This window comes from Euprymna scolopes, chromosome 10, assembly GCF_053919585.1.
Source record: "Euprymna scolopes isolate OS-2025 chromosome 10, ASM5391958v1, whole genome shotgun sequence".
NCBI lineage: Eukaryota > Metazoa > Mollusca > Cephalopoda > Sepiida > Sepiolidae > Euprymna > Euprymna scolopes.
This window is the reverse complement of record NC_136491.1, coordinates 155,552,937-155,566,418: the sequence shown is the minus strand read 5'-3', so window position 1 is coordinate 155,566,418 and position 13,482 is coordinate 155,552,937. Positions and strand designations below refer to the sequence as shown.

General features: G+C 38.8%; 1 protein-coding gene across 8 annotated transcripts in view; it reads left to right on the top strand.

The window, feature by feature from the left end:
• The first annotated feature begins 12,401 nt into the window (after positions 1 to 12,401).
• LOC145286319 (secretory carrier-associated membrane protein 1-like) overlaps positions 12,402 to 13,482 on the top strand; it is a 129,873-nt gene continuing 128,792 nt past the window's right edge. For 4 of the 8 annotated variants that reach the window (XM_080135237.1, XM_080135236.1, XM_080135234.1 and 1 more), the window contains exon 1: positions 12,402 to 12,701. In XM_080135237.1, coding sequence (XP_079991363.1) covers positions 12,645 to 12,701 — 57 coding nt within the window. In that variant the 5' untranslated portion in view covers positions 12,402 to 12,644. The remainder of the gene's footprint in view (positions 12,702 to 13,482) is intronic. The other 4 variants (XM_080135242.1, XM_080135240.1, XM_080135239.1 and 1 more) reach the window with 2 other exon arrangements.

Below are 13,482 nucleotides of genomic sequence, written 5' to 3'. Positions count from 1 at the left end.
TCCGCCTCATTACCATGATCCATTCCTCCCCCTTGGCCTCCTGCATGGTTTTGGGTTTCCTCAGTGCTGGGGTTGGTGTTCCGGTTGCAGGTGTTGTGACAGCCTGTTTGGACACTGGTGCTGTCTCAGAGGTTGGGACCGTCTTTAGTGTCACTCGAGTAGGAGTTGACCTTTGAGGGCAGCTCTTTACCATGTGACCCTGCTTTTGGCAGAACCAGCAGTGCGGACGATGGCTCCTCCACCACCACCGTCATAGTTGCCTCCTTAAATGTCAGCTGTGCTGGTATCGCCTGGAAGACTTCTTTCTTTAGCCTCATGGCCACAGTGTAGCTGCCCAAGTGCATGCCGGTTTTCGACCGCACTGGGGTTATTTTTTCCACCTCGCCGAACTGTGTGAAGAAGAATCCCAGGATTTCTGCTGATATTTGCATAAGTACATTGAATACCTGCACCCGGGTCCTTGTCCTGCCCTGGTATTCGGGCTTTAGTTTTATTCTCCCATACTTAATTTCCTGTAGGGAGAGTTTCTCCGCATCTTCCTTGGTGGGTAGGAGGATGTCCCACGTAGCTCCTCTGGTACAGGTATAGTACCGGGATGTTTAGCTTGTGTAGGAGCCCCACCATGTCTTCCTTTTTCATCCCTAGGAGGCGGTTTTCCAGCATATCCGAGATGATGAGGGAGAGGACGCTGTCTTCGATTGCCTCCCAAGCACCTGGCACTGGTTTAATTTCTGCCTCCTCTATGTATTGTTTGTACTTGGTCAAGTACAAGTCTCTATACTCTTGAGGGGACAGTTGCTTCTCTACAGTCTTCCCCCATGCCGACCCTCTTGTTGGTGTTGGATCTTTGGTGAGGTTGGACTGTTTTTGCTGTTCCTTTGCAGAAGGGTTGCTATTTTGAGGGGCATTTCCCTTTCCGCTTTCCTTTGGGACCGACTCTCCTTGCTTTATGCTTCTCCCAGGAAATGCCTCCCTTTTTAGGGAGTCGGCCTCCTGGGGAGCATTGTCCCCTTTATTGTCCTTGGGAGCTTTTGCCCCTTTTGTTTTGGGGAGGTCTAGGCTGTATGCCCCCTCGTTTTCTTGATTTGCTCCCCTTTTGGGGCAGTAGCCCTCCTGCGGAGCACTGTCACCCTTATCGTCCTTTGGGGCTACTGCCTCTTGATTTTTGTTGTCAGAGCGGGATGCCCCGTCCAACATTGTTTTTTCTCCCCTTTGTGGGGAGTTGCCCTCTTGGGGAGCTGCTGGTGAGTTTTCTCCCTTCTGGTGGGCGTCCTTCGGTTTAGTGTCCGGGCGGTATGCCCCGTTGCTTTTTGCTCCCCCTGTTGGGGAGTCGTCCTCTTGGGGAGCAGTTTTTCTTGTGGTAGCCCCCTGGCTGGGGGTATTTGTATTGGTGGTCCCCGGGCTGGAGGGGGGGGGTCCATTTTTTTTTAAAAAAAGCTCTCTCTTCCCTGTATTAAAATTCACCAAAATGAGTGACGTGGAGTCGGCGTCCAAAGTGGGGAGCTGACTTTGGCGCCAAAAAGAAGTGGCGCTAAAGGCGGCAAGAGGGGAGATAGAACTGAGAGAGGGAGTGGGAAGTTAGTGGAGGGAAGAGAGAAAGTGTTTCCGACCCTCCCTCATGGGAAGGTCGTAAATTATCAGCTCGGATCCCCCCCATGAGGGGGGAGAGCAGGGAAAGACAGTCCAAGTGGGGGTGCGGACAGAACGCTACCCAACAAGCTTGTCAGGTGTTCTGGGCATGAGAATGTGTCGCCAGAACAGCACTGCCTAGCGCTGTGTATATATCAGAGAACAGATACTACACTTTGATCCCGGCCCGGTATTTATTTGCTCCCCCACCGAGCAAATTAGGCACAAGGCCGATTTTTAATGTGAGGATTGAAGGGGAAATGGGGACCTGCTCCCCGGGGAGTAGGGAAGCTTGGATAGTGACAATTGGTATGAAGGGTTGCCCCTACATTGACCAAGGTCTTATCTGTGGGGTTGCCCCCACATCTGGTCTTTGCTTGCAGTATCTGCCGGAACAGATGCTACACTTTGATCCCGGCCCAAAGGCCAAGAATGTTGATTCTAACATGGACACTTCCAATGATTCAATACAATCCCGAATGCAATGACTAAACATGACATGTTACCAGAGCAACCTGGGCAATTCCTTGACGAATGACTGTTATTGACTGTTTTATAGCCTTTGGATGAACTCATTTTCGTCGTAGATAGGACCGACTTAGACATTGGCTTACAATTCTTGAGTGCTTCCACGCATGCTCGTCACAAATATACCTGGTGAACCAAGTGTAAGATAGGTACAAACAATTGCACTGAAAGGGACGGTTAGAATCTTAAAAAGATCTCTTGGTTGAGAGGTATTAGATTGTGGGTGGATGTCTGGTATCTGGTATGACATCCACACATGGCACATGCGACTAATGAGAAAAAATGTGTTCCACATTATCGTCATACAAAGCAACCATTCAATCATTTAAGTGACATATTTACTGCAGACAAAAGCAAACAGAACACTCCTTTGCTTTCGTTAACAAACAGACAACAATACGTTTCATTTCTAATTTGAACTTAAATACTTCCTACCTGATGAAACCGTGTCACAACCTAGTCAGCGCTGTATAATAAAACTCCCCGTACATAAAACTTTAAATAGTTTAATCGTTCTATGAAACGCAATATATGTTTCTTATTTTAAACTCTAGATCTCTCTTTTTCTTTTAAGACTTACAGTGACTGAATTTTCTTTTGAACTAAATGTTTCTTGGGGTGGGGGTGCACTTAGAGGAATTGAGAGGGGATGATTTTTAGAACTTGATTTGTCTCATTATTCTTTGGCACTCAACATCTTTCCTGTCTTTAGGATTCAATGGTTTTGGGTGTATAAGATAGTTAATTAATTATCCACGTTGGAGGGTTTTTTTTTTCTACTCACGTTCACCCCCAAACAAAGCATATCGCCACTTGAATGTAAGGGACTACTATTTGAACCCATGCCTAAGAAATATTTACAAGATTTATGTTACATTTAAACTTCTGCATATCAGTACATTTAGGGAAACAGATAGCAGGAAGGAATTCCAAAATCTAGCTGTTTGAGGGAAGAAACAGAGTAGAAAGCTTTCTGGCATTTAGGGACTTCAACAGTGAAGGGGTATGATTTTGTTGCTAAGCATAATTTATTGGGGATATGTACGTGAAGGTGGCATTAGTGCAATGAGTTTCTCAGAGCACATTCAATTAAAATACTTCTAAAAATGGCACAGAGATGCAACATTATGGTGATGGGACAGGGGTTGGAGCTTAGTTAACAAGGTTAACCTATATATATATATTGTTCCTTAATTGGAATTCATTTTTGAGATGAGCATTATACATTAATTTATTTTTATTTCGGACTATTATTCTCATCTTTATTAGTTGTTGTTTTTGATCTTTTATTGGTTTTGTTTATTCACAACATTTCGGCCAACTATTCCTCCTAATAAAGATGAGACTAGTAGTCCAAAATAAAAATAAATTAATATATAATGCTCATCTCAAAAATGAATTCCCATTAAGGAATAATATATATATATATATATACCAATCGGTATGGACCCGACTATAGAACATCAGATAAATAAACGTGGATTTATAAGATCAAAGAATCCAACCTTGATCGCCCTTCGGGGCCCGTGGTGCAGTTGATAGAGACGTTGAATCTCTACAATTCCAGATGAACATTGTCTGAAGATAGCGGTTTCAATCCCACCCAAAGCGTGCCAGAGGTTAATTGGCCAAAATGTGGTGAGACGACAACAACTACGGATGGCAGTGATGGCTGAGAATGCAGTTAGGAGATTCGAAGTTCCTATTCGTCGCGGTTACCACCGTACGAAGGCCAGAGGAATAGTTGGCCGAAACGTTGTGAATAAACAAAACCAATAAAAGATCAAAAACAATAAAGATGAGAATAATAGTCCGAAATAAAAATAAATTAAAGTGAAACCTATTAAATTAGATATTCTTATTTGAACCCTATCCAAGAGTGAGAGATTAGCAGTAGATGCACCAGCCCAGATGTAGCAACAATACTCCATGCATCAGCGAATGATAGCTTTGTAGAGGTACAGGATACTCTCAGGTGTGATATCTAGCATGATAGAGGGAACCCACCTTCTTTGCTGCAGCCTTCACAATGTCCTTAATATATTTATTCCAGTTTATATTGACTGTGAATGTTACGCTGAGGATTTTGAAGGAAGAATTTTCAGGTGGGGTGTTATTTGTCTTGGATCACATTGTTTGGGAAGACTTCTTTGTTAACTTAAATTGTTAAAGGAGAGCAACTTTGCTTACTAGCATTTCATTTGCGGTCCCATTCCACTATGGTCTGGATATCATTTTCTAAGGATCCTGCCATTATTTTAGATTTGTGTATATCTGTTCTTCACTCGTTATAGATCATTGTACCATTAGCAAATATACCTATCTTGGACATAATATTATCAGGGAGATCGTTGATAAATATCAGGAATAATAGTGGTCCAATGATTGACCCCTGAGGCACTCCTGCATTAATGTTATGCTGTTTGTATGTACATGCATCAATGACAACCTGGATGGTCCTATTGTCTAAGATGGATCTAATTATATTTAGTATCTGTTCAGTTATAGTGTATGATTTAATTTTCATTAATAGCCCTTCATGCCAGACTTTGTCAAAGACCTTGGATATATCAAAGGACTACAGCCTTGGCATTGCCTGCCTTATCCAGTGCATGGTATATGTATTCAGAGATAACTGTTAAAATATCTGCAGTAAAACAACATTGCCTGAATCCATACTGTTCGTCAGAGAGAAGATTTGCTTTTGTGAGGTGATGGATTAGTGCTTGATCGATTAAGGTCTCAAAGATTTTAACAAAGAGGTGAAGGAGACTGATGAGACAATAATTGAGAGGGTCAGTCCTTCCACAAGAATTCTTGTACACTGGTACCACAGAGGCAATCTTCCAGCTATTAGGGAAGCAAGATTCAGTAAGGCATTTGTTGTAGCATTTGGAAAGTACGGGGGCTAACTCAGCTAAGCATTTCATAATTAGTATAGAAGGGATAAGATCAGGCCTAAGTTTTTTATGATATTACGGACATGAGAAGGGGTGATTTTCAGATCATCAAGTGTGGCTTCAATCTGCATAGGAAAATTTGGGACGGCATTGTTTGCTTACTCTAAGATAAAGTTGGAGCTGAATCGCCAGGCAAGCAGTTCTGTCTTCTTAGTTGCCATGCATGCAACCTTGTAATTCTTGGATAATGGATAAATTACAGATTGCCCTTTATTCACTACACTATTATAACTTCCAGAAATCACGAGTTCCTATCTTGTGTGATTCTATGCATTCCCTGGTTATTTCAGCATGCCTTCTTCTGGCTGTTGCTATTTCACTCTTACAATGATTTCTAGCATCTATAAATTTTTGCCTATTTTTATTTGACTTATGATATACAAACTGGCGGAATGCATGCTGTCTTTGTGCATGGCAACTGTACAATTTGTAGTTCACCATGGGGGTGAGTGGGCCTTGCTATTATATTTCTGTGTGAAGACATGCACTTCAATGTCCACTTTGCACAATTTGGTTGTTTCATTGGCACACTGTTCAGAAGGAAGAGAGAAGATATTGGTCCATGGGCATCTCTGATGTGTTCTTTGATGGTTTTCAAATCAGCCCTTTGATAGTACCTTGTTGTTTTGAGCACTGGTTCCTCACCTTAAGGTTGGGATTTAGGTGTGATGTCTGATACCACTAGATTATCTGTGTTTCCAAGTGGACAGCGGTCACACAATCTTTGGGTACTGTGGTAAGAAATAGGTCTAGAAGTGAAGCTTACTGGTGCTCACAATCTTGGACGTGGGTTGGGAACATAAATGTCTGTGTGAGGAAATGAGTATAAAGAAGTACTGTGTCCAGCTGTGTCTGTGCAACCTGAGAAACCAAACCATTTTTTAAGGTAAATATTAAAGTCACCAAATATGTATTTCGGCGTTACTATCTAAAGAGAGTGCTGCGTCTATACTATCAGCATATCAACCTTTTTTGGATTATTTAATGCTTAATCCAGTAATTTTAGAAAAAAGGTTTTTATGTTTCAATAGATTCAATTATTTATTCATAATGTTTGGTTTGGATGTTTTGTAGAGGAAAATTGTTGTTTATATTTTTGAATTTGCAGAAAATTATTGAATTTTGCAACCATAATTTAAAGACTTTTTCATTTTATATAGACAGTTTTTGTCCCAATGCAATTGCATTGGGTATCTTTTAGAAATTAACTTCCAAACTAACCTACCTCTGGCCAGGTCTTTATTTATCCCTTTTTCTCTCAAGTTCGTTCTTATCATTTCCACCCATGTTTTCCTTAGCTATCTCCATATATTTATTAAGTAAAGAACTCTCATCCATTCTTTCAACATGGTCGTACCATTGAAGTCTCTTGCTCTGCACCCATCTCCTTATATTGTCCAAATTTTGTCTTCCTCTGCGGTCAGATCAAAGCTTGTTGTTAAGACTCACACTATACATCATATCATTCTCGTATCATTTCTCTCCATGCAACACACATCTTCAATCCTCACTTCTATATGTTAACACACTGCAACATATGCCAGATAAACTCTGGTAACGCTGTGCTGGTTAGTAATGACAGAAGTTTCCTGAATTTTCTCTATTCCAGCTGAAATAAACAATTTTCGTCTTGAGGAAGCACCCTGCTTTGACAAACTTCTGAGACTGACCTTAAATGGAAGTCCTACATCAGATCCGCTGCCAAAATCACTAGAAAAATGGTGGAATCTTTTTACAGCTCCAGAAAGTATCTAACCCCTGATGCAATCCTCTACCTGTACAAAATTCAAATACATCTTAAGATGGAGTATTGTTACCATATCTGGGGTGAGCTCCTAAGAGTACCCTTTCCTGCCTTGACATAAAACTATCTTTGAAATCTAGTGGATGAGAAGCTTTTCGCCTCCTTACTTCCTCTTTCTCACAGAAGAGACATTGCGAATCTGTCTCTGCTTCATTGCTCCATTTTAGGGTAAGTATTCAACTCAGCTTCAATCTATAGCCCCCCCCCCCGTGAAACATTCGCAACAGCTACTCATCATCAAGCTACAACAACTGCCAACAACGTCCCTCATTCGCTATCTGTGCCTAAAATTAAACGAAAATTTCATTTGCAGAGTTTCTTTCCTAGAACTATCTGCAGAACACAATACCATGTGGCTGCTTCCTGGCTGAATATAGCATGATAGTTTTCAAATCTAACATGAATAAATTCTTGTTGAACGTCCTCTTAAATAATCTAGCCATACCCAAGTTCCACCATTACTGATCATGTTGTCTCAATATCTACTTAACCCTAACCCTTATCCTAGAGTGGCCTCCTGGCCTTGATAAGTGATGATCTCGCCCCCTTCCCCAAATAAAAGATAAAACTCTTGCAATCTCACTGGCATTTTGCTCCACTCGGTGCAACAAAAGTAAAGGGTTCGTTTGTATGTAACTAGGCAGATGAAATTAGTTCTCAGTTCACTTTCACATTCTTCACATTTTATGGAGTTATTCATCTGAACGTATTTGTGTTTGTTTCTTTTTCAGATGTTGACTGACTTTGACGATATATCCTAACTCTTCTTGAACATGGCGCAACGAACAGGATTCGTGCGTGTGTAGATGAAATTAGTTCTTAGTTCACTTTCACGTTCTTCACATTCAGATTAAAATTTCGTAATCATTTCTTTACAAAAAAACAATCAGACCTTCAGTCTGTAGTTTTTTGAGTTTTTTTTTTTTTACTTACGTTCACCCCTAACAAGGCATATCCCCATTTGGACATAAGGGGCTACTATTTAGGTTCATGCATAGGAAAGATTAATAAAATGTTGGTTTACGTTACATTTAAACTTCTGATTGAGTTTCTTGGCCTTCAGGTCCAGATCAAAGTGTAGTATCTGTTCTTCAGATGCTGCACTTCAATTTCTTATTCTCTGTCAGCGGAGGAGAAATCCTTCATGACTGAGACAATTTTTATTTTTGTTCCTTTTCTCCACATTAAAAAACGACCCTGGTGTCTAACTCTGTCCCTTGGGGAGACATTGTAAATAGGAACTTCTGCATATCAGTACAGTCATGGAAGCAGGCAGCAGAAAGAGAATTCCAAAGTCTAGCTGTCCGAGGGAAGAAACTATTTGAGTAGACAAATTTATGACATTTAGCGACCTCAACAGTGAAGGGGTGTGATTTTGTTGCTAAGCATGTTTGTTGGGGATATATACATCCGGAGGGCACAAGTGCAACAAGTTCCTCAGAGCACATTCCATTAATATACTTGTAAAACAGGCACAATGATGCAACATTGCGGTGATGGGACAGGGGTTGAACCTTAGTTGACAAAGTGAAATCTGTTCCATTAGAGACTCTTCTTTGAACCCTATCCAAGAGCAAGAGACTAGCAGTAGATGCACCAGCCCAGATGTGGCAACAATACTCCATGCATCAGCGAATGGTGGCTTTGTAGAGGTGCAGGATGCTCTAAGGTATGAATAATCTTCTTGCATGATAGAGGGACCCCACTTTCTTTGCTGCAGCCTTTGCAATGTCCTTAATATATTTGTTCCAGTTCATATTACCCGTGAATGTTAAGCCAAGGAGTTTGAAGGAAAAATTATCAGGTAGGATGTTATTTGTCATGGATATTGGCGGCTGGAGAGGCATCTTTTAATTAGGGAGATAGTGTAGTCATGATGCAATTATACCAAAAAAAAAAAATTTATTTATTTTTTATACCGGAAGTAGTGTATAATCTGTTCTGTTGTAAAGGAAGTGATAATGTCCCAGACATTATCATTTTCTTTTTTTTTTTAAAGGTGAGTTTAATGCATCTGTTCTGTCATTATGAGACCATTCTTTCATTTTGTTTGGGCGGAGTAGTGTTGCAATATTTTTTTATATAATAAGGGGCATAATAAAAGAAAATTGGAAGGTTCTACTTATAGACATTGGTGTTAGAAACTTTCCAATCAATGGAGTCACGTTCTGCTAGCAACAAATCAGAAAACAAAATCGTTCCATCAAAATATAGGATTTTTTAGAATTCTCGCACATAATTTTTTTGTGTCCACACAAGAAAGATCTTTGCTCTTTGAAAACTTTTAAAATTCAAGACTTTACAGATTAGCTACCCACCAAAAACTCTTTTTGATCTCCAGGACTTATGTAGATTAGCTACCCACCAAAAACTCTTTTTGATCTCCAGGACTTATGTAGATTAGCTACCCACCAAAAACTCTTTTTGATCTCCAGGACTTATGTAGATTAGCTACCCACCAAAAACTCTTTTTGATCTCCAGGACTTATGTAGATTAGCTACCCACCAAAAACTCTTCTGAAATTAAACATAGCTTTCAATTCAAAAGGTAGTGTAGTATCTATTTTGCTGCCATGATTGAATTCTCTCAGGCATTATCTTTTTTGTGGTGGAGGGGATGTAGTATCGATTCTGTTGTTATTAGGCCATTCTTTCAATTCATTATCGCTTCTTTTTAAGAAATTGGCATAATCGGCTGATCATCAGCAAACATAACACTTAGATAATACTTGAAAATATTCTAATGACAAAATATTCTTCTTTTCTACTTACGTAGTATGAGTTGTAAAGACAGGCTAGATCTGATGACCTCAGAGGAAGATTAAATCTCGATAGTATAAGGAAATGTGTGAAGAATCTTGGAGAAAACCCGTAGATTCAAATGTAAAGAAGTAACTGGTTGGTTGATTTAAATAATCCATAATTAATAAAAATCCAAATGCAACTGATTAATGAGATTAATCCAAAAATGGATCCAAGAACGGATAATACTAAAATTACCATCTGCCTAAGTGTAATGGAGAGAATCTTTTGAAAAATGAATTTAAAAAAAGAAAAGAAATGCAAGCAATAAACATTTCCACAATATTTTATGAAACACATCATCATCATCATCATCATCATCATCATCATAGTGATGATGGCTAAGTGGTTAATGACATGAAATGATGACCTGGATGTTCTAAGTTCGAATCCAGTTCGTTCCACAGAAACACGTTTGCATAAGGATGTTGGCAACATTCGAGTAGTCCTTCTCATACATATCTGATGTCTTTCTAGAAAGAATTCTAACTAGAAAGATATCGGGGAAACAAATGTCAACAAAAGTCATCTGATTCATATGAACATGAATGAATGAATGATGCTCAACAACAACATTTCGTCGTCGTCATCATCATCATCATCATCATCATCATCAGTTGAACATCTGTTTTACACGCTGTTATCTAAATGAAGAGTTTATCCAACATGTGTATAAAGTATGATGACGGAAGTGAAACTTGCCATATATTGAATGAAGGGAAATGAAGAGACAAAAGATACGATGGATCGATGGATATGCAATGTGAGTCTTAAAGATGACCTCAGTGGAAGATTCAATCTGGACAATATAAGGAAATTTGTACAAAACAGATTACATTTATATGGTCGTATTTGAAAGAATGGATCAGAGTTTTGGGTTTTTTTTTTGGTTTTTTTTACATGGTAGTCATCACTTGAAATAGAAAAGTCAGTTGGCAGGGGAAGCTGAAATTGCACCAAAAAAAGCTTATGGTGACTGTTTGGTGGTCTGCGGCCAGTCTCGTCCATCACAGTTTCTTAAATCTGGGCGAAATGATTGCAGTGGAGAAGTATTGCCGACAAATTGATGAAATGCACCAGAAGCTCCAACATATGTGTCCGAGATTGGTCAATATGAGAGAACCAATTCTCCTCCATGACAACTCTTGCTCGCATGTTGCTCAACTCACCCTGCAGAAGCTGAACAAATTGGGCTACGCGATTCTGCCTCATCCACCATTTTAACTGGACCTCTTGCCCACCGATTATCACTTTTTCAAGCATATCCACAACTTCCTGTGGGAAAAATGTTTCAAAAGCCAAGATGATACTGAATCGGCCTTCAATAACTTCATTGTTTCCAGAACACTGGATTTCTATGCTAATGGGATAAATAAACGGAGGGAAGAAAAGACACTGAACTGCTGTTTTGCCGTGTTTATTTACTACTAAGTTAAATAGAAATTCTAATCTCGTTGGAAATCACGTTGGAATTCTCGCCACTGAGAGTTAGTATGCATAAAAGGAGTTGTCTCACTACGGGTTAGTGATTAGTTACCTAGCTTGCTAGTCGGTTGGCGCCTCTTGGACTGATTACCTCGTTACTGTTGTTCGGCAAACGTTACCAGTTAATTGTTACCTTTACAAGGAAAGAAAAGACTGCTTGTAAGCAACGTCACCATTTCGTTGCAAGCCCTTACTGCCTTTTCTTACCCCCCTTCTTGTTGGTGAAATAAGCCCGACAGTTTCTCATTGGCAAAAATGTGTCGATTCTAACGGTTCTTATTTCGATTAATAAAGTTTATTATGAAATAAGTTATGATCTTTTGAAGTTGAGTGTAAAAAAAATAACATTATTTTTGCACCAACCTAATATAACATTAAATATTTAACGATTACACAGCCCCCACATGCACGTTTGAACTATATTCAAACACTTATCTGAAGAAGGTTAATTTTCCGAAATATCACATGCTACAGAACTTCCATCAGGCCATATTGATTCAAGTAACAACACAATGGAATGTTAAAAGTATTAAAAAAAAGTAAAAAATTGAATAAAAAAATGCATATATATTGTATTAATAAAAGGTGAATCTGCATAACTTATTTCATCGTCTTATAATTTGTTTCGGGTCGTATCAATCCAGTTACACCTATGTATTGTTTTGCTTTAAATTGCCTTTCAGCAATGCTCCAAGCAAACTACATTAATCTCTTAATTAACAATTAGTTTTAAATTATTCTTTTTTATGATTGCTTTAAGCTTCAGATATCATCTATTTATTACATTTTGTTTAACAAACTATATTCAGATGACATGGCCGGAAAGTTAGTTACGTTCACTTGCTAATTGCTTTAACTTTAAAACAGGGGACGTCACTCAAACCACCTTTTCAATTTGCTATATGACAGTACAAGCAGACACAATAATGAGTATTCTTAGCATATTACATAATTTATTGTTGTTGATTAATTAAGAGAAAATCTTTATACAATGGTAATCCTGTCGGAAATAAATGGGAAAATAATTATATTTTAAAATTTACTGCGAATATGTAAAAGTATTAGGACATTAAACAATCACCTTTATGTTTCCGTGCGAATAGTTACCCTCTCTTTCGCTTTGTCTATTTGGTCGATCGATGATAACGATAGAGGAAGGGGGTGGAAGGATGATTGAGTTAGAGTGGGAGGATGAGAGAGAAAAAGAGATAGAGAGGAAAGAGGGAGAAGGCCTGCTGTGTATATAGCGCTTTTATTATAATCGTATCGTGTAAATAGCGTTTCTGTTCACTGCGCATGCGTAAAAAGACTAAAGTCGCCATCTTCGTCTACCTCGTAGGAGGCAACAGCTTTCTCGTTTATTTTTCCAAGACCGTCTTTCGCTACCTTTTTACAACAGTGGAGCGAGTCTAGCGATCTATCGGAACCTTCCAAACATGTCGGGATTTGACAGTAATCCTTTTGCAGATCCAGAGGCTGCCAATCCGTTCGCGGTAAGTAAAAATAAGATGTTTACCCTTACATCGACGGCGTACACAGAGACAGTAGTTTTTTTTTTATTATGTTATACGTGTGAATTTTTTTTTTTTTTTTTAATCCTCACATAGAATTTCGGTGTTTGGCGTCTATTCCTTTATTATTTTTCAGGGAATTGTAGAACTATCACATTGGTCATTCTTTTCGATTATTGTTTTGACATGAAATTAAAGAAAAATAAACAAAAGCCCCACCCATCCAAGTTTCACCTTAATTTTGAGACCTTTCAAATATATATTATGCGACATTCAACATTGAACACTGTTCATTAGTGTTTACGTTGGGATAAAGTGTAGCACCTGTTCTGATAATACTTCATCTTTTTTTTTTCTCGGTCAATGAAGAAATCCTTCTAGACTAAGGCCATTTGTATAGTACCAATCCAAAGTGCTCCTTTTTGGGGAGCTGGGTGTAGAATATAGGACTATGCTATATGATTTTAAAGTTAAATCCATTTTTTTTTTTTTTTCTGTATTTTTGTTTATTAAATTGTTAAGTGAAAGTAGTACAGAATAGTACCCCCCTCTTTTTCATATTAAAAATGGGTTTCTGATAATGACGTTATTTCAGTACGGTCCTTAACTTTGCATTTTGCATAAGTACCATTACTGATGCAGAAAAATAGGCGACTCGAAGTCAGCATCAGTGTCGGGTAAAAAAAACAAAAAAAAAAAAAAATTGCATTATATACATATAGTAAGGCCACAAGGGAGACAACTGAAGCTAGTTTGCAGGACA